The following is a 24,544-nucleotide window of genomic DNA, read 5'->3' as shown; positions in this document are numbered from 1 at the left end:
TGAAATGTGATATGCTTTTAGTGATGTCCCCCCACCCCCTAGCTCTGCCAGCCCCCCCCCCCCCTTTGCTCTGGCAGCTCCCCCCCCCCTCTCCCCACTAGCTCTGGCAGCTCCCCCCCCCCCCTCCACACTAGCTCTGGCAGCTCCCCCCCCCCCACCCCCTAGCTCTGCCCGCTCCCACCCCACCCCCTAGCTCTGCCAGCTCCCCCCCCCCCCCACCCCCTAGCTCTGGCAGCTCCCCCCCCCCCCACCCTAGCTCTGGCAGCTCCCCCCCCCCCCCCCAGCTCTGGCAGCTCCCCCCCACCCCCCCACACCCTAGCTCTGGCAGCTCCCCCCCCCCACACCCTAGCTCTGGCAGCTCCCCCCCCCCCACACCCTAGCTCTGCCAGCTCCCCCCCACCCACCCCCTAGCTCTGTCAGCTCCCTCCCCCCACCCCCTAGCTCTACCAGCTCCCCCACCCTCTAGCTCTGGCAGCTCCCCCCACACCCTAGCTCTGGCAGCTCCCCCCCCCCACCCCCTAGCTCTGGCAGCTCCCCCCCCCCCCCACCCCCTAGCTCTGGCAGCTCCCCCCCCCCCCCCCCCCCTAGCTCTGCCAGCTCCCCCCACCCCCTAGCTCTACCAGCTCCCCCACCCTCTAGCTCTGGCAGCTCCCCCCACCCCCCACACCCTAGCTCTGGCAGCTCCCCCCCCCCCCCCCCCCTAGCTCTGGCAGCTCCCCCCCCCACCCCCTAGCTCTGGCAGCTCCCCCCACCCCCCACACCCTAGCTCTGGCAGCTTCCCACCCCCTAGCTCTGCCAGCTCCCCCCCACCCCCTAGCTCTGGCAGTTCCCCCCCCCCCACCCCCTAGCTCTGCCAGCTCCCCCCACCCCCTAGCTCTGCCAGCTCCCCCCCACCCCCTAGCTCTGCCAGCTCCCCCCCACCCCCTAGCTCTGCCAGCTCCCCCCACCCCCACCCACTAGCTCTGCCAGCTCCTACCCCACCCCCTAGCTTTGCCAGCTCCCACCCACCCCCTAGCTCTGCCAGCGCCCCCCACCCCCTAGCTCTGCCAGCTCCCCCCACCCCCTAGCTCTGCCAGCTACCCCCCACCCCCTAGCTCTGCCAGCTCCCTCCCCCACCCCCTGTTCGCAGTGAAACGCCCGCATCTCCGCCCCTCTCTCTAACACATCAGCAGCTGCAGAATCTCCGCCACAAACTTGCCCCAATTCGCCGCCCAGAGAACCGGCAGCTCCGCAGAAATGAAATGGGAAGAAAACTTTCTCCTGTGCAGCCTGGCCGCCGTCTGCATCCTGACCAGTGAGTGTTCCCATTATCCCAAATGTACCTCCCGCTTGGAAAGGCAGAGCCGGGATTGTAACCGGGATTACAGCAGCTATCCCGGCTGGATCCCTGTCCCAGGGAAAGGAGGGAAGATCGGGATTCTCCCTCCGGGAAGCTCGGGATTCTCCCTCCGGGAAGCTCGGGATTCTCCCTTATGGAAGCTCGGGATTCTCCCTCCGGGAAGCTCGGGATTCTCCCTCTGGGAAGCTGGGGCTTCTCCCTCCGGGAAGCTCGGGATTCTCCCTCCGGGATGCTCGGGATTCTCCCCCCGGGAAGCTCGGGATTCTCCCTCTGGGAAGCTGGGGCTTCTCCCTCCGGGAAGCTCGGGATTCTCCCTCCGGGATGCTCGGGATTCTCCCCCCGGGAAGCTGGGGGTTCTCCCTCCGGGAAGCTCGGGATTCTCCCTTATGGAAGCTCGGGATTCTCCCTCCGGGATGCTCGGGATTCTCCCCCCCGGGAAGCTGGGGGTTCTCCCTCCGGGAAGCTCGGGATTCTCCCTTATGGAAGCTCGGGGTTCTCCCTCCGGGAAGCTCGGGGTTCTCCCTCCGGGAAGCTCCGGGTTCTCCCTCCGGGAAGCTCGCGATTCTCCCTCTGGGAAGCTCGGGGTTCTCCCTCCGGGAAGCTTGGGATTCTCCCTCCGGGAAGCTCGGGGTTCTCCCTCTGGGAAGCTGGGGATTCTCCCTCCGGGAAGCTCGGGGTTCTCCCTTATGGAAGCTCGGGATTCTCCCTCCGGGAAGCTCGGGATTCTCCTTCCGGGAAGCTGGGGATTCTCCCCTCCAGACCCGCATTCTGGACAGTTAACCCTCTGGTTATGGGATGTTGCATCAACACTAATATTAAAGTGAGATTTCTTGTTCTAAAAGGAATTGACCTAAAACCTGAAAAATGTTATTGGAGAATTTGTTGGTTAATTAATAGGTTAATTAATAGAAAGCAAAGAGTGGGGATTAATGGGTGTTTCTCTGGTTGGCAATCAGTAGCTATTGGTGTCCCTCAGGGATCAGTGTTGGGCCCACAATTGTTCACAATTTACATAGATGATTTGGAGTTGGGGACCAAGGACAATGTGTCCAAGTTTGCAGATGACACTAAGATGAGTGGTAAAGCGAAAAGTGCAGAGGATACTGGAAGTCTGCAGAGGGATTTGGATAGGTTAAGTGAATGGGCTAGGGTCTGGCAGATGGAATACAATGTTACAAACTAGGGAGGTTATGTTGCAATTGTATAAGGTGTTAGTGCGGCCACACCTGGAGTATTGTGTTCAGTTTTGATCTCCTTACTTGAGAAAGGACGTACTGGCGCTGGAGGGTGTGCAGAGGAGATTCACTAGGTTAATCCCAGAGCTGAAGGGGTTGGATTATGAGGAGAGGTTGAGTAGACCGGGACTGTACTCGTTGGAATTTAGAAGGATGAGGGGGGATCTTATAGAAACATTTAAAATTATGAAGGGAATAGATAGGATAGATGCAGGCAGGTTGTTTCCACTGGCGGGTGAAAGCAGAACTAGGGGACATAGCCTCAAAATAAGGGGAAGTAGATTTAGGACTGAGTTTAGGAGGAACTTCTTCACCCAAAGGGTTGTGAATCTATGGAATTCCTTGCCCAGTGAAGCAGTTGAGGCTCCTTCATTACATGTTTTAAAGGTAAAGATAGATAGTTTTTTGAAGAATAAAGGGATTAAGGGTTATGGTGTTCGGGCCGGAAAGTGGAGCTGAGTCCACAAAAGATCAGCCATGATCTAATTGAATGGCGGAGCAGGCTCGAGGGGCCAGATGGCCTACTCCTGCTCCTAGTTCTTATGTTCTTATGTTCTAGTTGACAATGGGATGTCCATTCGCCTCACTTGGGTGTTTTTTATTTGTAACCTGGAGAATTAATTGGACTCTTTCTCTGTAATGGAGCTCAATGCCCAGCTGACAGTGTGACAGTCTGGGGGGGGGGGGGGGTCGGTTCTGGAAAATCATTCCCAGTTAAACTTTCCCTTTTGGCTGGAATCAGTTATCAATAAGCCCCAGTCTCCCCTCAGCATCCCTGTGTTCTGTCTGATGTCCCAGTCTTTCCAACCCTCACTGTGGAACAAGTAGCACTGAGAATCTGCAATGTGCGAGTTCTGGTCAATAAACCAACATTTCTGTCCCCCCCCCCCCCCCTCTCCATCCTGTAGTTCTGGAGGATTCGGAAGGAGCCGCCGTTCCTGTGGACACCAAAGGAGAGGAAGAGGAAGGTGAGGAGTATTTATCTGAATGTTGAGTGTGAGTACAAAGTGACTACTGTAGGCAGCAGTGAAAGTATCTGTCTTCACTCTGCAGGGCTGAACAAACAGGTTTTCGTGGCTGAAACAGACGCCTCCAATTTCTTCAAGCGGAGGACCAGGCGCTCTCCCAAATCCAGAGCTGAGATGATAGGTGAGTATTCAGGTGTCCCGCGGCTCAAACCTCTGCCCTTCCTGCAAGGGGACAGGCCGGAGGGGACAGGCCGGAGGGGAGAGCTCCTGTCTCCAGGCATCCCCCCAGTGAAAATGCAGAATGTTGCAGTTCTGAGGGCTGTGTTAATAACCCTCTCCCACTCCACCCTGACCACTTGCTGGGGCTGGGAAGGGTTTGAGGAGATTACCTGGAGATCAAAATTGATAATTGGAAAACAAATCCTCAAATATTCCGCGCGTTAAACAGCCCAATATTGAAATAGGGGCAATGTGCTATTCCTCATAGCGAGGGTGTTCTAAATTCTGAAGAAGTTGGCGTTTAGTTGCATGGTTAATCTGTGTGCTAAGGTTTGTATTCACGTCTGCTTCTATTTGGTCACGTTTTCAAACAGACATAAGAAAGCTAAGGGCAGAATGTGTGTAGTTACCTGGAGCAGGTATTCTGAGGCATGGCTGGAGTTTTCTGGGCTGCTATCAGATGTTGTTGCTGTTCCCGGAATCGCTTGTGGAGCCTGGATTTACACTGGGACTGTTCTGGGAGGACCAGGGCAGGCTGGTGACATGGCCATTCCTTCTGGTCTGTTCTAGACACGAACTTCCAATGGATTGCAACTGTTGGACCCCTGTTCAACCGCCCCCGCACTCAATCAAGACCATCCAACCTTCCGGGTCCTCAGCTCGTCATTAATCTAAATCTTTCACCCGGTTAAATTCTCTCCCAACCCAGTTGTCCAGAGTAACAGCTTCTATGTTTAAAGAAACTCAACAACAATGTCCATTGGTTGCTAATCCTATCAGTCAAGGAGAAGTGGATGTGAAATTCCAACTGGGAGCTGAACAACTGGAATTCTAATCCCAGGGAAAGTGTGCAGGGTGTCTGACTAAACCTCTGCATTACTGGAAAGTGTCCCCGTGATTCTGTCACGCGTGAAACTCCAAAATAATTTGAAATTAAGCAAAAAGTTCTCAAAACTCTGTGCATCAAAGTGGTTTGGAGTTGGATTTAAAATAGTTACTGGCTGGGGCAGGATCAGGAATAGAACCTTAACATTTTTTAACCATTGTAGTCATTTGCAAGAAGTCATTTTAAAGCTGAGTTTTCAAAATCTCTAATTTGTTTTGAACAAAAGTAGCTTCTGTCCATCGACAGGATAGTCAAAACAAAGTATAACTTTGAAAGCGTCAAGCCTGCCAAGTGTGGCAATAATACAACAGTCCTTCTGTACAGAGGGGCCCACAAATAAGTGGAGGAATGAGCAGAGCCTTGGTTCAGGCAGGAATGTTGGCTGTTGTTCCCGCAGAATTCCCTCCTCTTCAATGACTGACACACCAGTGAGCAGACAGGCAAGACCAGGGTTTAATCTGCATTCAAACCAACAGACCACCAACCACACCCTTCTTCCAAACCCAGGCCATCTGCTTAAATCAATCTTGGAATTCTAATCTGTATCTCCTGGCTTAATTGAACCATTGTTTAAATGATGCAACTTGGTGTAACAGTGCTGGATAGTCCTTGCCTGGTCTGGCCTACATGTGACAGCAGGTCCACAGCAGTGTGGCTGACTCTGTTACTGCCCTCTGAAATGGTCCAGCAAGCCACCCAGTTCCATCAAAGCTCCAGAGACCTCCCTTCCTGACAGCCCAGGGGCTTTACTTACACCACATGGATTGCAGTGTTTCAAGACGGCAACTCACCATCACCAACCCCAGGGGAATTAGGGACAGGCTGACCTTGCAAACAGTGATCATAGAATCATAGAATCCCTACAGTGCAGGAGGAGGCCATTCGGCCCATTGAGTCTGCACTGACCCTCTGAAAGAGCACCCTATTCAGGCTCCCACCCCATCCCCGCAACCTCACCTAACCCACACATCTTTGGACACTAAGTAGCAATTTAGCATGGCTAATCTACTTCACCTGCACTGTGGGAGGAAACCAGAGCACCCGGAGGAAACCCACGCAGACACAGCGAGTAAGGGCAAACTCCATACAGTCACCAAAGGACGGAATGGAACCCGGGTCCCTGGCACTGTGAGTCAGTAGTGGTAATCACTGTGCCACTGTGCTGACCCAATGATGAATAAAATAATTCCCCATAGATATTAGCACCAAACAGATAGGATTGCAATGACTGTCTGTCATGTACCTGTCACCCGCTGTCTGTTATATACCTGTCACCCACTGTCTGTTATACACCTGTCTCATGCTGTCTGTTATACACCTGTCACCCACTGTCTGTTATACACCTGTCACCCACTGTCTGTTATACACCTGTCACTCACTGTCTGTTATACACCTGTCACTTACTGTCTGTTATACACCTGTCACCCACTGTCTGTTATACACCTGTCACTCACTGTCTGTTATACACCTGTCACTTACTGTCTGTTATACACCTGTCACTCACTGTCTGTTATACACCTGTCACTCACTGTCTGTTATACACCTGTCACTTACTGTCTGTTATACACCTGTCACTCACTGTCTGTTATACACCTGTCACTCACTGTCTGTTATACACCTGTCACTTACTGTCTGTTATATACCTGTCACCCACTGTCTGTTATACACCTGTCTCATGCTGTCTGTTATACACCTGTCACCTGGGCAGCACGGTGGCCTAGTGGTTAGCACAACCGCCTCACGGCGCTGAGGTCCCAGGTTCGATCCCGGCTCTGGGTCACTGTCCGTGTGGAGTTTGCACATTCTCCCCGTGTCTGTGTGGGTTTCGCCCCCACAAACCAAAAAATGTGCAGAGTAGGTGGATTGGCCACGCTAAATTGCCCCTTAATATAGAAAAAATAATTGGGTAATCTAAATTTTAAAAATTAAAAAAAAAAAATACACCTGTCACCCACTGTCTGTTATACACCTGTCACCCACTGTCTGTTATACACCTGTCTCATGCTGTCTGTTATACACCTGTCACCCATTGTCTGTTATACACCTGTCACCCACTGTCTTTTATACACCTGTCACATACTGTCTGTTATACACCTGTCACTCACTGTCTGTTATACACCTGTCTCCTGCTGTCTGTTATACACCTGTCACTCACTGTCTGTTATACACCTGTCACCCACTGTCTGTTATACACCTGTCTCATGCTGTCTGTTATACACATGTCTCCTGCTGTCTGTTATATACCTGTCTCCGACTGTCTGTTATACACCAGTCACCCGCTGTCTGTTATACACCTGTCACCCACTGACTGTTATACACCTGTCACATACTGTCCGTTACACACCTGTCACTCATTGTCTGTTATACACCTGTCACTCATTGTCTGTTATACACCTGTCACTCGCTGTCTGTTACACACCTGTCTCCCACTGTCTGTTATACACCTGTCTCCTGCTGTCTGTTATATACCTGTCTCATGCTGTCTGTTATACACCTGTCTCATGCTGTCTGTTATACACCTGTCTCCTGCTGTCTGTTATATACCTGTCTCCCACTAACTGTTCTACACCTGTCACCCACTGTCTGTTATACACCTGTCTCATGCTGTCTGTTATACACCTGTCACCCACTGTCTGTTATACACCTGTCTCATGCTGTCTGTTATACACCTGTCTCCCGCTGTCTGTTATACACCTGTCTCATGCTGTCTGTTATACACCTGTCTCATGCTGTGTGTTATACACCTGTCTCCCACTGTCTGTTATACACCTGTCTCCGACTGTCTGTTATACACCTGTCTCCCGCTGCCTGTTATACACCTGTCTCCCACTGACTGTTATACACCTGTCTCACGCTGTCTGTTATACACCTGTCTCACGCTGTCTGTTATACACCTGTCTCCCGCTGCCTGTTATACACCTGTCTCCCACTGACTGTTATACACCTGCCTCACGCTGTCTGTTATACACCTGTCTCCAGCTGTCTGTTATAAACCTGTCTCACGCTGTCTGTTATACACCTGTCAGTCACTGCCTGTTATACACCTTTATCACGCTGTCTGTTACACCTGTCTCCCATTGTTTGTTATACACCTGTCTCGTAGTTTGTTATACACCTGTCTCCCACTGTCTGTTAGATGACTGTCTCACGCTGTCTGTTATACACCTGTCTCATGCTGTCTGTTATACACCTGTCTCACGCTGTCTGTTATACACCTGTCAGTCACTGCCTGTTATACACCTGTCTCCCACTGTCTGTTATACACCTGTCTCACGCTGTCTGTTATACACCTGTTTCCCACTGACTGTCATACACCTGTCTCGCGCTGTCTGTTATACACCTGTCACTCACTGTCTGTTATACACCTTTCACTCACTGTCTGTTATACACCTGTCTCATGCTGACTGTTATACACATGTCTCATGCTGACTGTTATACACCTGTCTCATGCCGTCTGTTATACACCTGTCTCATGCCGTCTGTTATACACCTGTCTCACGCTGTCTGTTATACACCTGTCACTCACTGTCTGTTATACACCTGTCTCCTGCTGTCTTATACCTGTCTCCCGCTGTCTGTTATACACCAGTCTCCCCTGTCTGTTGTACACCTGTCTCCCACTGTCTGTTATACACCTGTCGCCTGCTGTCTTATACCTGTCTCCCGCTGTCTGTTATACACCTGTCTCCCACTGTCTGTTATACACCTGTCTCCCACTGCCTGTTATACACCTGTTTCCCACTGTCTGTTATATACCTGTCTCCGACTGTCTGTTATACACCTGTCTCATGCTGTCTGTTATACACCTGTCTCCGACTGTCTGTTATACACCTGTCTCCCACTGTCTGTTATACACCTGTCTCCGACTGTCTGTTATACACCTGTCTCATGCTGTCTGTTATACACCTGACTCCCACTGACTGTTATACACCTGTCTCACGCTGTCTGTTATACACCTGTCTCCTGCTGTCTGTTATACACCTGTCAGTCACTGCCTGTCATACACCTGTCTCACGCTGTCTGTAATACACCTGTCAGTCACTGCCTGTTATACACCTGTCTCCCACTGTCTGTCATACACCTGTCACTCATTGTCTGTTATACACCTGTCTCATGCTGTCTGTTATACACCTGTCTCCTGCTGTCTGTTATATACCATTCTCATGCTGTCTGTTATACATCTGTCTCCCACTGACTGTTATACACCTGTCTCACGCTGTCTGTTATACACCTGTCTCCTGCTGTCTGTTATACACCTGTCAGTCACTGCCTGTCATACACCTGTCTCACGCTGTCTGTAATACACCTGTCAGTCACTGCCTGTTATACACCTGTCTCCCACTGTCTGTTATACACCAGTCTCCCCAGTCATACACCTGTCTCCTGCTGTCTCTTATACCTGTCTCCCGCTGTCTGTTATACACCTGTCTCCCCTGTCTGTTATACATCTGTCAGTCACTGCCTGTTATACACCTGTCTCACGCTGTCTGTTATGCACCTTTCTCACGCTGTCTGTTATACACCTGTCTCCCCTGACTGTTATACACCTGTCTCCTGCTGTCTATTATACACCTGTCTCCTGCTGTCTGTTATACACCTGTCTCCCACTGTCTGTTATACACCTGTCTCCCACTGTCTGTTATACACCTGTCACTCACTGTCTGTTATACACCTGTTCCTGCTGTCTATTATACCTGACTCCCGCTGTTTGTTATACACCTGTTTCCCACTGTCTGTTATACACCAGTCTCCCCCAGTCATACACCTGTCTCCTGCTGTCTCTTATACCTGTCTCCCGCTGTCTGTTATACACCTGTCTCCCCTGTCTGTTATACACCAGTCTCCTGCTATCTATTATACACCTGTCTCCCGCTGTCCGTTATACACCTGTCTCCCGCTCTCTGTTATACACCTGTCTCCTGCTGTCTGTTATGCACCTGTCTCACGCTGTCTGTTATACACCTGTCTCGTGCTGCCTATTATACCTGTCACCCGCTGTTTGTTATTCACCTGTCTCCCACTGTCTGTTGTGCACCTGTCTCCCGCTGTCTGTTATTCACTTGTCTCACGCTGTCTGTTATTCACTTGTCTCCCACTGTCTGTTATACACCTGTCTCATGCTGTCTGTTATACACCTGTCTCCCACTGTCTGTTATACACCTGTCTCACAAAGTATGTTATACACCTGTTCCCACTGTCTGTTATACACCTGTCTCACAAAGTCTGTTATACACCTGTCTCTCACTGTCTATTATACACCTGTCACTCACTGTCTGTTATACACCTGTCACTCACTGTCTGTTATACACCAGTCTCCCACTGTCTGTTATACACCTGCCTCATGCTGACTGTTATACATCTGTCTCCCACTGTCTGTTATATACCTGTCTCCCACTGTCTGTTATACACCTGTCACTCATTGTCTGTTATACACCAGTCTCCCACTGTCTGTTATACACCTGTCACTCACTGTCTGTTATACACCTGCCAGTCACTGACTGTTGTACACCTGTCTCATGCTGCCTGTTATACACCTGTCAGTCACCGACTGTTATACACCTGTCTCACGTTGTCTGTTTAACACCCGTCAGTCACTTCCTGTTATACAACTGTCTCCCACTGACTGTTGTACACCTGTCTCCCGCTGTCTGTTACACCCCGTCTCACGCTGTCTGTTATACACCTGTCTCGTTGTCTGCTATACACCTGCCTCGTGCTGTCTGTTATACACCTGTCTCCCACTGTCTGTTACATACCTGTCTCCTGCTGTCTATTATATCTGTCTCCAACTGCCTGTTATACACCTGTCTCACGTTGTCTGTTTAACACCCGTCAGTCACTTCCTGTTATACAACTGTCTCCCACTGTCTGTTGTACACCTGTCTCCCGCTGTCTGTTACACCCCGTCTCACGCTGTCTGTTATACACCTGTCTCGTTGTCTGCTATACACCTGCCTCGTGCTGTCTGTTATACACCTGTCTCCCACTGTCTGTTACATACCTGTCTCCTGCTGTCTATTATATCTGTCTCCCACTGCCTGTTATACACCTGTCTCACGTTGTCTGTTTAACACCCGTCAGTCACTTCCTGTTATACAACTGTCTCCCACTGCCTGTTATACACGTCTCACGCTGTCTGTTATACACCTGTCTCCTGCTGTCTTATACCTGTCTCCCACTGTCTGTTATACACCTGTCTCCCACTGTCTGTTATACACCTGTCTCCCACTGTCTGTTATACACCTGTCTCCCCTGTCTGTTGTGCACCTGTCTCCCGCTGTCTGTTATACACCTGTCGCCTGCTGTCTTATACCTGTCTCCTGCTGTCTGTTATACATCTGTCTCCCGCTGTCTATTATACCTGTTTCCCACTGTCTGTTATACACCTGTCTCCTGCTGTCTCTTATACCTGTCACCCGCTGTCTGTGATACACCTGTCTCCAGCTGTCTGTTATACACCTATCACTCACTGTCTGTTATACACCTGTGTCATGCTGTCTGTTATACACCAGTCTCCCCCTGTCTGTTATACACCTGTCTCCTGATGTCTCTTATACCTGTCTCCCGCTGTCTGTTATACACCTGTCTCCCACTGTCTGTTATACACCTGTCAGTCACTGCCTGTTATACACCTGTCTCACGCTGTCTGTTATACACCTGTCAGTCACTGGCTGTTATACACCTGTCTCCCACTGTCTGTTGTACACCTGTCTCCCGCTGTCTGTTATACACCTGTCTCCCACTTTCTGTTATACACCTGTCTCACGCTGTCTGTTATACACCTGTCAGTCACTGCCTGTTATACACCTGTCACTCACTGTCTGTTATACACCTGTCTCGTTGTCTGTTATACACCTGCCTCATGCTGTCTGTTATACACCTGTTCCTGCTGTCTATTATACCTGTCTCCCACTGCCTGTTATACACATGTCTCCCACTGTCTGTTATACACCTGTCTCCTGCTGTCTATTATACCTGTCTCCCGCTGTTTGTTATACATCTGTTTCCCACTGTCTGTTATACACCAGTCTTCCCCCTGTCTGTTATACATCTGTCTCCTGCTCTCTCTTGTACCAGTCACCCGCTGACTGTTATACACCTGTCTCCCACTGTCCGTTATACACCTGTCTCCTGCTCCCTGTTATACACCTGTCTCACACTGTCTGTTATACACCTGTCTCCTGCTGTCTGTTGTGCACCTGTCTCCCACTGTCTTTTATACACCTGTCTCCTGCTGTCTATTATACCTGTCTCCCGCTGTCTGTTATTCACTTGTCTCACGCTGTCTGTTATACACCTGTCTCATGCTGTCTGTTATACACCTCTCACTCACTGCCTGTTATACACCTGTCTCACGAAGTCTGTTATACACCTGTCTCTCACTGTCTGTTATACACCTGTCACTCACTGTCTGTTATACACCTGTGTCATGCTGTCTGTTATACACCTGTCACTCACTGTCTGTTATACACCTGTCTCGTTGTCTGTTATACACCTGTCTCCCACTGTCTGTTATATACCTGTTCCTGCTGTCTATTATACCTGTCTCCCACTGTCTGTTATACACCGGTCTCCCACTGTCTGTTATACACCTGTCTCATGCTGACTGTTATACACCTGTCTCCCACTGTCTGCTATACACCTGTCTCATGCTGACTGTTATACACCTGTCTCCCACTGTCTGTTATACACCTGTCACTCATTGTCTGTTATACACCTGTCTCATGCTGTCTGTTATACACCTGTCACTCACTGTCTGTTATACACCTGTCAGTCACTGACTGTTGTACACCTGTCTCATGCTGTCTGTTGTACACCTGTCTCCCGCTGTCTGTTGTACACCTGTCTCCCACTGTCTGTTATATACCTGTCGCCGGCTGTCTTATACCTGTCTCCCGCTGTCTGTTATACACCTGTCTCCTGCTGTCTGTTATACATCTGTGTCCCCCTGTCTGTTATACACCTGTCTCCTGTTGTCTATTATACCTGTCTCCCACTGCCTGTTATACACCTGTTTCCCACTGTTTGTTATACACCTGTTTTCCACTGTCTGTTATACACCTGTTTCCTGCTGTCTCTTATACCTGTCTCCCGCTGTCTGTTATACACCTGTCTCCAGCTGTCTGTTATACACCTGTCACTCACTGTCTGTTATACACCTGTGTCATGCTGTCTGTTATACACCTGTCACTCACTGTCTGTTATACACCTGTGTCATGCTGTCTGTTATACACCTGTCTCCCCCTGTCTGTTATACACCTGTCTCCTGCTGTCTCTTATACCTGTCTCCCGTTGTCTGTTATACACCTGTCTCCCACTGTCTGTTATACACCTGTCTCCCGCTGTCTGTTATACACCTGTCACTCATTGTCTGTTATACACCTGTCTCCCGCTGTCTGTTATACACCTGTCTCCAGCTGTCTGTTATACACCTGTCACTCACTGTCTGTTATACACCTGTGTCATGCTGTCTGTTATACACCTGTCACTCACTGTCTGTTATACACCTGTCACTCACTGTCTGTTATACACCTGTCTCACGCTGACTGTTATACACCTGTCTCCCACTGTCTGTTATACACCTGTCTCATGCTGACTGTTATACACCTGTCACCCACTGTCTGTTATACATCTGTCACTCATTTTCTGTTATACACCTATCTCATGCTGTCTGTTATACACCTGTCAGTGACGGCCTGTTATACACCTGTCAGTCACTGACTGTTATACACCTGTCTCACGCTGTCTGTTGTACACCTGTCAGTCACTGCCTGTTATACACCTGTCTCCCACTGTCTGTTGTACACTTGTCTCCCGCTGTCTGTTACACCCCTGTCTCAAGCTGTCTGTTATACACCTGTCTCATTGTCTGCTATACACCTGCCTCATGCTGTCTGTTATTCACCTGTCTCCCACTGTCTGTTATACACCTGTCTCCTGCTGTCTATTATATCTGTCTCCCACTGCCTGTTATACACATGTCGCACGCTGTCTGTTATACACCTGTCTTATGCTGACTGTTATACACCTGTCTCCCACTGTCTGTTATACACCTGTCTCCTGCTGTCTCTTATACCTGTCTCCCACTGTCTGTTATACACCTGTCTCCTGCTGTCTGTTATACACCTGTCTCCTGCTGTCTTAAACCTGTCTCCCACTGTCTGTTATACACCAGTCTCCCCTGTCTGTTGTACACCTGTCTCCCACTGTCTGTTATACACCTGTCGCCTGCTGTCTTATACCTGTCTCCCGCTGTCTGTTATACACCTGTCTCCCACTGTCTGTTATACACCTGTCTCCCGCTGTCTGTTGTACACCTGTCTCCCACTGTCTGTTATATACCTGTCGCCGGCTGTCTTATACCTGTCTCCCGCTGTCTGTTATACACCTGTCTCCCACTGTCTGTTATATACCTGTTTCCCACTGTCTGTTATACACCTGCCTCATGCTGTCTGTTATACATCTGTGTCCCCCTGCCTGTTATACACCTGTCTCCTGCTGTCTATTATACCTGTCTCCCACTGCCTGTTATACACCTGTTTCCCACTGTCTGTTATATACCTGTTTCCCACTGTCTGTTATACACCTGTCTCATGCTGTCTATTATACCTGTCTCCCACTGTCTGTTATACACCTGTCTCACGCTGTCTGTTATACACCTGTCTCCCGCTGTCTGTTATACACCTGTCTCACGCTGTCTGTTATACACCTGTCTCCGACTGTCTGTTATACACCTGTCTCCCACTGTCTGTTATACACCTGTCTCCGACTGTCTGTTATACACCTGTCTCATGCTGTCTGTTATGCACCTGTCACTCACTGTCTGTTATACACCTGCCTCATGCTGTCTGTTATAGACCTGTCTCCCCCTGTCTGTTATACACCTGTCTCCCACTGTCTGTTATACACCTGTCTTCTGCTGCCTGTTATACTCCTGTCGCATGCTGTATGTTATACAGCCACCTCCAGCTCCCTATCAATCTCCACTTCAGCCTATGTGCTGTTAACGCAATATTCCAATAAACAAGTAATGTGTTGCAATAATAATGACATTTGATTTACTGTTGAACAAGTACAAGTTCTGCAAGAATATGGCACTCTTAGAAATCAAAACTATTAAGTTTCAACTATTAAACTGACCATTTAGCCCTTTGAAATAATCTAATTCTTAATATATGATCAGCAATATTGGTTACATTTCTTTTTTTTAAATAAATTTAGCGTACCGAATTTTTTTTTTTCCAATTAAGGGGCAATTTAGTGTGGCCAATCCACCTATTCTGCACATCTTTTGGGTTGTGGGGGCGAAACCCACGCAGACAGAGGGAGAATGTGCAAACTCCACACAGACAGTGACCCAGAGCCGGGATTCGAACCCGGGTCCTCAGCGCCGTGGGCAACAATGCTAACCACTGTGCCACCATGCTGCCCTTGGTTACATTTCTTTTTGAAAATCAATAATCTGAAATAATTTGGATAAAAAGGAATTAGATTCTTTATGGTAAAATTGTACTTTTCAAAGATGCTTTGTAATGTGTTTTGTGGTAAACGAATAAGAAAAATGTAGTTGATTTGAAACTGCCAAATCCAGCAAACATGTCCACAGACTGCACCAGGCTGTGTCTTGTCTGTGAGACCAGTGGGAACTTTCATCTCGCTCCAGCCTGCCTGTGAGTTTCTGCATTCAGCTCAATACAATGCCGGACATTCTATAGTAACTCCAGTTGCACTGCTGATATTGGTCAATAAACATTCTCACCCCCACCTGAAAGGCGATCGTTAGCTTCCAGTCTCAGAAAGGTGGCCATGACCATCAAATCTATTGCCCATGCCCCAAAGAGTGCTCATTACCACGTCAGGAGTTCTGCCAATGTACACAAGGATTCTGCCAATAATTTGTCGCCTACGGCCAACATTAACAAGGAAGCTGGGACTTTCTCACCGTCCGCCAATTATTTCAACCTATTCAGGGTTTGTACTAACATTTTTAACTTGTCATAGTTAACTGGAACCTCTTCTGCTCATCCTTCAATGAGCACCCAGGGTCTGAGATGCTGTTTGAGTCAGTTCTATGAATTGTTGATTGGCTGTAAGGGAAAATATCCACTCATCACATCAGTCAATCAAAAATCTATTAGTTACATCAAAGACACCATTAAAATCCCTAGTACCAGTGATTTGAAATGCACCATAGGTGTGTAGAAAGATTCCAGTAGTTCATCCATGTATGGACGGAGCTGCTGTGCAGAGCTATTTTAATACCACCACCTCCATTGGCTATTTCGCTTCTAAAAGACATTTTCCTTCAATTATATTGCAATCTTGAGGTTGAATGGGATGATGCTTTGACACTGCTGGGGTAGCACAGCGACAGGGTCCCGAGTTCGATTCCCGGATTGGGTTACTGTCTGTGTGGAGTCTGCACGTTCTCCCCGTGTCTGCGCGGGTTTCCTCCCACAAGTCCCGAAAGACGTATGTTTAACCCTTTTGTTGGTTCCCTCACCACCTGCTGCAGGCTCAGTCTCGTCCCTTTGGACTTGGCCAGCTCAGTCTGTAGTGGTTCTATCGAGCCGCTCTTGGTGATGGACACTGAAGTCCCCCACACAGAGTACATTCTGTGCCCGTGCCACCCTCAGTATTTCTTTCAAGTGCTATTCAACATGGAGCAGTACTGATTCATCAGTTGAGGAAGTGTGGTAGGTGGTAATTGGCAGGTTTCCTTGCCCATGTGCCATGAGACTGGAGTCAATGTTGAGGACTTCCCAGGGCAACTCTCTAGAGTGTATACCATTGAGCTGACATCTCTGATTGATCAGGACATAACCAGGAGGGTAATGGAGGAGTAAATATGAGATGGTGAATGTCAGGCCATTATTCAACTAGTCTGACAGCCAGTTCTCCCAATGTTGGCAAAAACCTCTAGATGTTGAGGAATTTGCAGGTTCAGTTGGGCGTGGTGTGTGGTTGTTGTTTACGGTGCCTATATCGATGCCAGATGGCCCATCTGGTTTTATTCTTTCACAACATTTTCCAATGGTTTGGTATTTCAGAACTACTTTGACCATTTCAGAGGCAGTCTCATTTCCGAGGGTCAGGGGACCTGTAGGCGTCCAACTTGCTTCTCTGAAGGACATTACTGAACCAGTTGTATTTTTACAACAATTCAGTAGTTTCATGGTCAGAAACTATTCATTACAGAGACTAACTTTTATTTAATTCCAGATTTATTAATTAAATTTAAATTCCACCAGCTGCGTTAGTCGAGGTCTTTAGATTGCAGATCCAGTAACATTACCACACCACCACCACCCCCCCTCCCCACCCTATGCTTTATGAACCTTTTCTTAGCCTGCTGTACTATATAAATGATTTTCTAACAAATTGTTGTATGAGAAAGTCTCATCATAAAGTGAAGGTTGTGTTAAAAGTTCATAATCTCGATTAAAGATGAATAAACCAGCTTTAAGTTAATTTTAGCATTCACAATAAACTATTTTTATTGATTACAACAAAATAATCTCACACCCCGCTTTGATTAAAAGTTAGATAATCATTGCAAATGTTTACATTCGAAATCTGTGTTGCAGCAAAGACATGAACCTAAAAACATGTTTAAAACCTATCTGTCTTGTAGCTGAGAACAGCCAAAGGCGTGCAGCTGATGAACGAAGAAAGGAATATCATGAGGAGCAGTTGTATGAATGGAAGAGTTATGTGGAAGAGGAGCAAGATGGTAAGGAGTCGGAGAAAATCTAGATCATAAGTAAAATTGGAGCGCATTCAAGATGAAGTAATAGATTGTATAGTTAATTAAAAAATACAAAATTCTTACCATTGCCCGATTTTCTTAAAACCACTTTTTATGTTGCCGTCTCAAAGTTTCTACAATGGCCATAACTGCCATAAGGTGCAGTTGATTTTGATTGATGGTTCTTTTCTTACCTGCATCATAAGCTTCCCCATTTTGCAATGTGACTGCCAGTTCAAATTATGTTTTACCACTCCACATTTGTTCGTGCAGCAGCTTATTGTCCAACTGTGTTGTTCTCCTGAAAGTAATCTCTTAACTGAATTAGCAATGTCTTTGAACATGGTTGTTAAATTTGCACAGTCAACTGCAGAGAAACTGTGCTTTCGAAATTGATTCCATTTGTGAGATTTTCCAGTGAATATGGAGATGAATCAAAATACTTTTCTGATGTCATTTGTAACAGAGTTAACCCATGTTTGGTAGATTCAGGAAGGATGTTCCCGATGATGAGGCTATCCAGAACCAGGGTCACAGTCTGAGGATACGGGGTAGACCGTTTAGGACAGAGATGAGGAGAGATTTCTTCATCCAGAAGAGTAGTCGGCCCGTGGAATTCGTTACCACAGAAAGTAATTGAGGCCAAAACATGTTTTCAAGAAGCAGTTAGATATAGCACTTAGAGCGAAGGGGATCTGAGAATACGGGGGAAAGGTGGGATTGGGCTATTGAGTTGGATGATCAGCCATGGCGGCACGGTGGCACATGGTTAGCACTGTTGCTTCACAGTGCCAGGGTCCCAGGTTTGATTCCCTGCTGGGTCACTGTCTGTGCGGAGTCTGCACATTCTCCCCGTGTCTGCATGGGTTTCCTCCGGGTGCTCCGGTTTCCTCCCATAAGTCCCGAAAGACGTGCTTGTTAGGTGAATTGGATGTTCAAATTCTCCCTCAGTGTACCCGAACAGGCGCCAGAATGTGGCGACTAGGGGATTTTCACAGTAACTTCATTGCAGTGTTAATGTAAGCCTACTTGTGACATTAATAAAGATTATTATTATTATAAAGAATGGCGGAGGAGGCTCGAAGGGCTGAATGGCCCCCTCCTGCTCCTATTTTCTATGTTTCTACACTGATAGGATGCATTCTTTACAAACTGTTCATAATCATTAGGATAGTGGTCAGGAACAAGTAATTGTTTCGGTGCGTGGTAGAATAAGGCCTGGGATTGTGGAAAATCTGGATAAAAGGATAGTCAGGGACAAACCAATATCACATCCCTCTCATGGAGAAACGCCGAAGATTTGTACTTCCTACCTCAGAATGTTCAGTTAGTATCGTGCACCTTAGACTGATAGGCTGTAAATGTTCTCTGTCAGTTTGATGTGAAGATCCTACATGGTGTATTTGAACAGTGGTGGGTGATGGCATTGGCTTGCAGCATTAAACAGTTCCTGAATGGGCACTTTCACGTGGAGGGATGGCTGACATGAGAAATGGAAGAATGTCACATTGGTGCAGTATGGGGTGCTCTTTTAAGTTCAGGACATTGTTGAGACAGAGCAGCAGAAGCTTTATTCCACATTTAACCACGCTGTAGCAAACCGGCAACTGAATGACAGAAGCGGAAAGTATTCCATTCCTAACAGAATATCCTGCAACCTAATGATTACCAAAGAGTCACAAAAAATATTTGATATATCTGCAGTGCAAGATTTTGGATTCTGGGGTCAAAGATACCCAAGACAAGCTGTTGACTATTTTAAGATCGGTTATTAAGTTTATGAGAAGCAACAGTTTAGATATGATGCATTAACTAATTAGAAAAGGTATATGGCCCATGACAGGTGAGAGCAGTTTACTGATCCCAGAGGATGAACAGACAATACAGCAGCGTGTGTTGGTCTGAGCAGCTTGTGTTAACAGCATTCTGCTCTGTAGCTGAAGAGTTAGAGAACTCTTCCTCCCATTTTCCTCCTTCTCCTCGTCTTTCTGAAGGTGCCCCCCACCCCCCACCCCCCCCCCCTCCCTCCACCCCAGGCAGTCTAAATATGTAGACAACAAAAAAAGTAGACAATATTTGAAAGTACGTTTCACATAAGAACATCTGAACAGCGCCTTTAACATAGTAAAATGTCCCACGGTGAAACAAAGTCTGGCGTAACGGTAACAAAATATTGGGTCAGTTGACCAGAAACTTGATTAAAGAGGTATGTTTCAAAGAGCATCTTGCAGGAGAACAAGATGGAGAGGCAATGAGGGACAGGGCTGAGAGTTGTTGTGAGGAAAGATTCAGAAAGTTAAAGAGAAAGGACAAAGCAATATGGTAGATAATGATAATCAGAGTATCACAGGAAGGCACAGAGCACACAAACCAGGAAATAAGGTCAGATATGAAAAAGCGATTGAAAAAAGACAGTTAAGAGCTCTTTATCTGCGGGCAGCATGGTGGTGCAGTGGTTAGCACTGCTGCCTCATAGTGCCGAGGACCCGGGTTCTATCCCGGCCCTGGGTCACTGTCCATGTGGAGTTTGCACGTTCTCCCAGTGTCTGCGTGGCTTTCACCCCCACAACCCAAAGATGTGCAGGTTAGGTGGATTGTCCAGGCTAAATTTCCCCTTAATTGGAAACTAAAAATTGGTTACTCTCAATTTATTTTTAAAAAAGCTCTTTATCTGAATGCTCCCTGCATTCATAACAAGATGGTTGAGTTAATAGGGCAAAAATGAATTGGAATGATATGGTAGCCATTTCAGAGACATGGTTACAAGGTGGCCTAGGGCTGGGGCCGGAATATTGAAGAGTACTTGACACTTTCAAGGACTGAAAGAGAATGGGGTGGGGTAAGCTCTGTTAATAAAGGATGAGATCAGAAAATCAAGATGTACAACAGTTTAGGTCGAGATGGAAAATAGCACAGGAAGGAAATCACTGGTGGGAGTTGATTTATAGGCTTCATAACAGTAGTTACTCTAGGACAAAGTATGAATCAAGAAATGATGGGGATTTGTAAGAAAGATATGACAATAATTGTGCACAATTTTAATCTACATTTGAATTTGAAAAATCAAATTGGCAAAGGTAACCTGGAGGATGAGTTCATAAAATATATTTGGGAACAAGATTTCTGTAACCAAGCAGACAGCAGGTCATATTAGACCTGATAATGTGTAATGGGACTGGATTCATTAATGATCTCATAGGAAGGGATCATGTAGGCAAGAGTGATCATAACATGATATAGTTTCACAGTCCGTTTGATGGTAGAAAATGTGGACCTATAACTAGTGTTGTAAATTGAAATAAAGGCAGCTACATGGGTATGAAGATGGCGTTGGCTAAAGTGGACTAGGAAAATAGGTTAAAAAAATAATGGTAGAGAAGCAGTAGCAGACACTGAAGGAGCTTTTTCATAATTCCATTGTGAAAGAAAGACTCTGAGAGAAGGATGTACCATCTGTGCCTGATTAAGGAAGGTAGGGATGGTATCATTAAACTGCATACAACATTGCGAAGATTAATTATAGGAGGCTGGGAAATCTTTAGAAACCAGCAAAGGATGATAAAACAAAAATAAAGAGGGAAAAATTAGACAGAAAGAAAACAGGTACTAAATATAACAAGCAGACAGTAAAAGCTTTCACAAGTATATAAACATTTGGCAGATGGAATATCATGTGAAGTTGTCTACTTTGGCAGGAAGAATAGCAAAGCAGAATTAAATGGAGACACTGCAGGATAGTGGGATATGGATGCCTATCGTACAAGAATCACAGGTGCAGCAAGAATTTTGGCCTTTACTGCAAAGGGGAATGGAGGATGGAAGTAGGGAAGTCCTGTTACAACTCTACAGGGTTTTAGAGAGACCACATCTGGAGTGCCAGGTATAGTTTTGGTCTCCTGACTTAAGCAGGGATATACTTGCATCAAGAGTAGATCAGAGAAGGTTCACTAGGCTGATTGCTGTGATGTAAGGATTGTCTAATGAGGAAAGGTTGACCAGTTGGTTCTGTACAATTTGGAGTTCAGAAGAACGAGGTTATCTTATTGAGACATATACAATTCTGAGGGGGCTTGCCGAGGTGGATGCTGAGAGAATGCTTCAATTCATGGGGGATTCTATAACTCGGGGATGGTTTAAAACTAAGGGTCTCCCATCTAAGACGGAGATGCAGAGAAATTTCTTCTCAGAAGGCTGTTATTCTTTGGAATTCCCTTCCCAGTGAGCACTGGAGGCTGGGCCATTGAATATATTCACGGCTGAGTTAGACAGATTTTTGATCAACATGAGCATCACGGATTAGGCGGGGTGGGAACAGACAGGAAAATGGAGTTAAAGTTACAATCATATCAGCCACGATATTATTTAATGGCAAAACAGGCTTGAAGGGCCAAATGGCCAACTGCTGCTCCCATTTCTTACGATCTTATGAAATTCAGGGAGAGAATTTCAGAGCTTAGGACTTAAGGTACAGTCATCAACGATGGGGTGACGAAAATCAAGGATGTGTAAGAGACCAGAATTATAGTCGAGAGATAATGGAGGATTGTGGGGCTGAAGCAAGGTAGAGATAGGGAAGCGATGAAGGGATCTAACAATCAGGAGGAGAATTTTGAAATGGAGTGCCGCTGGACAGTGAGCACAGGGATGATGGTCGAACAGACCTTGGTGCGAATTACAGCACAGCTGGCAGAGGTCTGGATGAGCGTTAAAATTTGTGGCGGGTCGAAGGCCCACCTGGAGAGAGCTGGAATCGTTTAGTCTGGAGGCGACAAGGGCACAGTTGAGGGGTTCCAGCAGATTAGCTGAGATGGGGATGTACACTATTATAAGGTGGAAGTAGGTGTTGGAGGAAGTTGGGTAGGAGGCTCAGCTCAGGATTAAATTGTTTTCCAATTACAGGAGGTTCAGTTATGCTGTGAAGCAATAGAGCTGGTAACATCTATAGTTGCCAAGTGAATTTAACCAGCTTATCAGGAGTATAGAGCAGCTTATTCTCAGAGCTCAGACTCTTTATTGAAACCTAAGCTTAAAAATAAAGCTGTTTAAAGTATGAGTTTTAAGGGTTTATGATGAATTTATGGACTTAATATTTAAAGGGTTCCCACTGTGATGGGAAGTATATATAGTCATTCCAACCATGAAGTGCAAACATACTCAAAATTGTTATTTTTGCAATATTTATCATCCCTCTTGTTCTACAGTGACATGTCTGGAAGTTTGAAACACTAAACAGCACTTAAACTGTGATTTAAAGTGGAAGGCACTGCAGTTGTCCTTTTAAAAAAAAATTCTCCTCAACTTGGGACCCTGGTACAACTTGGGAATGCCAGGCTGTGGATGTTTAATCTACTGGTTCACAGGTATTACCAACGTACGATATTGTACTACACGAGGAGATATTGTGACTGCGTATGCTGGAAGAAGTCAAACTATTCCATTGGTAGCCATTCAATAGACACCGTTTCGGTCCAGTGAAAGAACTAGACAAAAACATGTGTAGCTGGTACCTCCCACTTGCAAAAAAAAAAAGCATTACTGCATGACCCACTTCAAAATACAGCCTGTGAGAGAATAAATCTGGAACATTGTGAATGGTAATCAAAATAATAGTTTTTAGTTAGCTAACTAACAATTTCAATCTAATCCTTTATTTCTTACTATTCCAGAGCAATATGAAAGATCTCATGAAAAGTCTCAATCATGGCGTCAATGGCACTATGGTGGTCGCTACCCTCCATACCTGTACAACCGCTATGGTTATTAAAAGAAACACTTTCTTTTAGTCAGAGCTGAAACTGCATATTATGATGTGAAGCAGATGGAGTCCGTCTAACAGATTTGGGGTTCTACCAAATCATTAAAGTTCTCTTCAAAGCGGCAATATAAGCACGAAGAATCAAACTATGTTTTTTGATTTACTGCATACAGCTTCTATAAGGCATTGCTTTGCTACAGCACAGCTTTCCATTTAAAAAAAAAATCAAGTTGAGAAGTCTTAAAGTATTTTCACTAAAACAAACTTTGTTGTTGTGAAGAGGGACAATAAAGTTGCATGTGGCAGCCTCCTATAAATACTGGTTACGCACAGAATACTAGACAGTCAAACAGCCAAAGCTTCAGGCTATTTGCATCTTTCCCCTTCGGTTTAGGGTAGTTTTAAGCTAAGATTCCCTGTATTGATAGGCAACTTTTCTCAAGAACTTATATTTATAAAGCACCTTTGTTGTGATGAAGCATCTCAAGGCACTTGACGGGAGCACGAGAAAGCAACGTTGGACACTGAGCCATGTATGGTGACATTAGGGCAGATGGCGATACCTTTATCTGAGAGAAAAGCAAATTACTGCGGATGCTGGAATCTGAAACGAAAGGGAAAATGCTGGAAAATCTCAGCAAGTCTGGCAGCGTCTGTAGGGAGAGAAAAGAGCAAACGTTTCGAGTCCAATGACTCTTTGTCAAAGTTTTGACAAAGAGTCATTGGACTCGAAACGTTAGCTCTTTTCTCTCCCTACAGATGCTGCCAGACTTGCTGAGATTTTTCAACATTTTCCCCATTATCTGAGGTAGGTTTTAAGAAGTGTCTTAAAGTGATAGAGGAGAAGATGGGTTTCGGGATGGAAATCCAGAACTTAGGGTCCAGGCGGCTAAAGATTTTGGTCTCCTTCCCCATAAATATTTGTGCTGGATAGTTTTTTTTTCACCATATAACTTTTGTGTACTTAAGTTGTACTCCAACTGCATGTAGAATATAAAAACAGAATAAATACTTTTAACCCCAATGTTTGATTTGGTACGGAGTTTGTTAAGTGGTTAACAGTGAATTATTAACCCATTGGTGTCAGGCTCTGTAATTGATGACAGAAGTTGACACTGCTGAGGGCCTTTTTGCTGGGTTTCAAAAATCAAAATGTAATGATAAGTAAAACAATAAAGTTGGCCAGTCTGTCTCGTTAATCCAAGAAATTCAAAAATTGTAATCAAATCTGCACACTTGGAGCCCCAATAATTTCTAATGTCATCAGGTCTCATGTTTATACACTACATTTGCAGCAATCATTAGGCAGCACGGTAGCCTTGTGGATAGCACAATTGCTTCACAGCTCCAGGGTCCCAGGATCGATTCCGGCTTGGGTCACTGTCTGTGCGGAG

General features: G+C 46.4%; 1 protein-coding gene across 2 annotated transcripts; it reads left to right on the top strand.

Moving 5' to 3' along the window:
• The first annotated feature begins 1,107 nt into the window (after positions 1-1,107).
• On the top strand, positions 1,108-23,375 carry ucmaa (upper zone of growth plate and cartilage matrix associated a). Of its 2 annotated transcripts, XM_038811930.1 has the most exons (5): positions 1,108-1,294; positions 3,483-3,542; positions 3,628-3,723; positions 17,282-17,380; positions 23,062-23,375. In XM_038811930.1, the coding sequence occupies exons 1-5, from the start codon at positions 1,237-1,239 to the stop codon at positions 23,157-23,159; spliced, it is 411 nt and encodes a 136-aa protein (XP_038667858.1). In that variant the 5' UTR covers positions 1,108-1,236; the 3' UTR covers positions 23,160-23,375. The 2 variants fall into 2 exon arrangements, with proteins under 2 accessions (XP_038667858.1, XP_038667859.1); XM_038811931.1 differs by lacking the exon at positions 3,483-3,542.
• The last annotated feature ends 1,169 nt before the right edge of the window (positions 23,376-24,544 follow it).

Source organism: Scyliorhinus canicula, chromosome 11, assembly GCF_902713615.1.
Source record: "Scyliorhinus canicula chromosome 11, sScyCan1.1, whole genome shotgun sequence".
NCBI classification, from domain to species: domain Eukaryota; kingdom Metazoa; phylum Chordata; class Chondrichthyes; order Carcharhiniformes; family Scyliorhinidae; genus Scyliorhinus; species Scyliorhinus canicula.
The sequence above is the reverse complement of the archived record's forward strand: the minus strand, read 5'-3'. Positions and strand labels throughout refer to the sequence as shown.

Bases quoted from the DNA above. Each gene is read 5' to 3' on its own strand.
- ucmaa (XM_038811930.1), top strand. From the start codon at position 1,237: ATGAAATGGGAAGAAAACTTTCTCCTGTGCAGCCTGGCCGCCGTCTGC. The intron at 1,295-3,482 runs GTGAGTGTTCCC...TCCATCCTGTAG, and splicing joins CGCCGTCTGCATCCTGACCA to TTCTGGAGGATTCGGAAGGA. The intron at 3,724-17,281 runs GTGAGTATTCAG...TCTGTCTTGTAG, and splicing joins ATCCAGAGCTGAGATGATAG to CTGAGAACAGCCAAAGGCGT.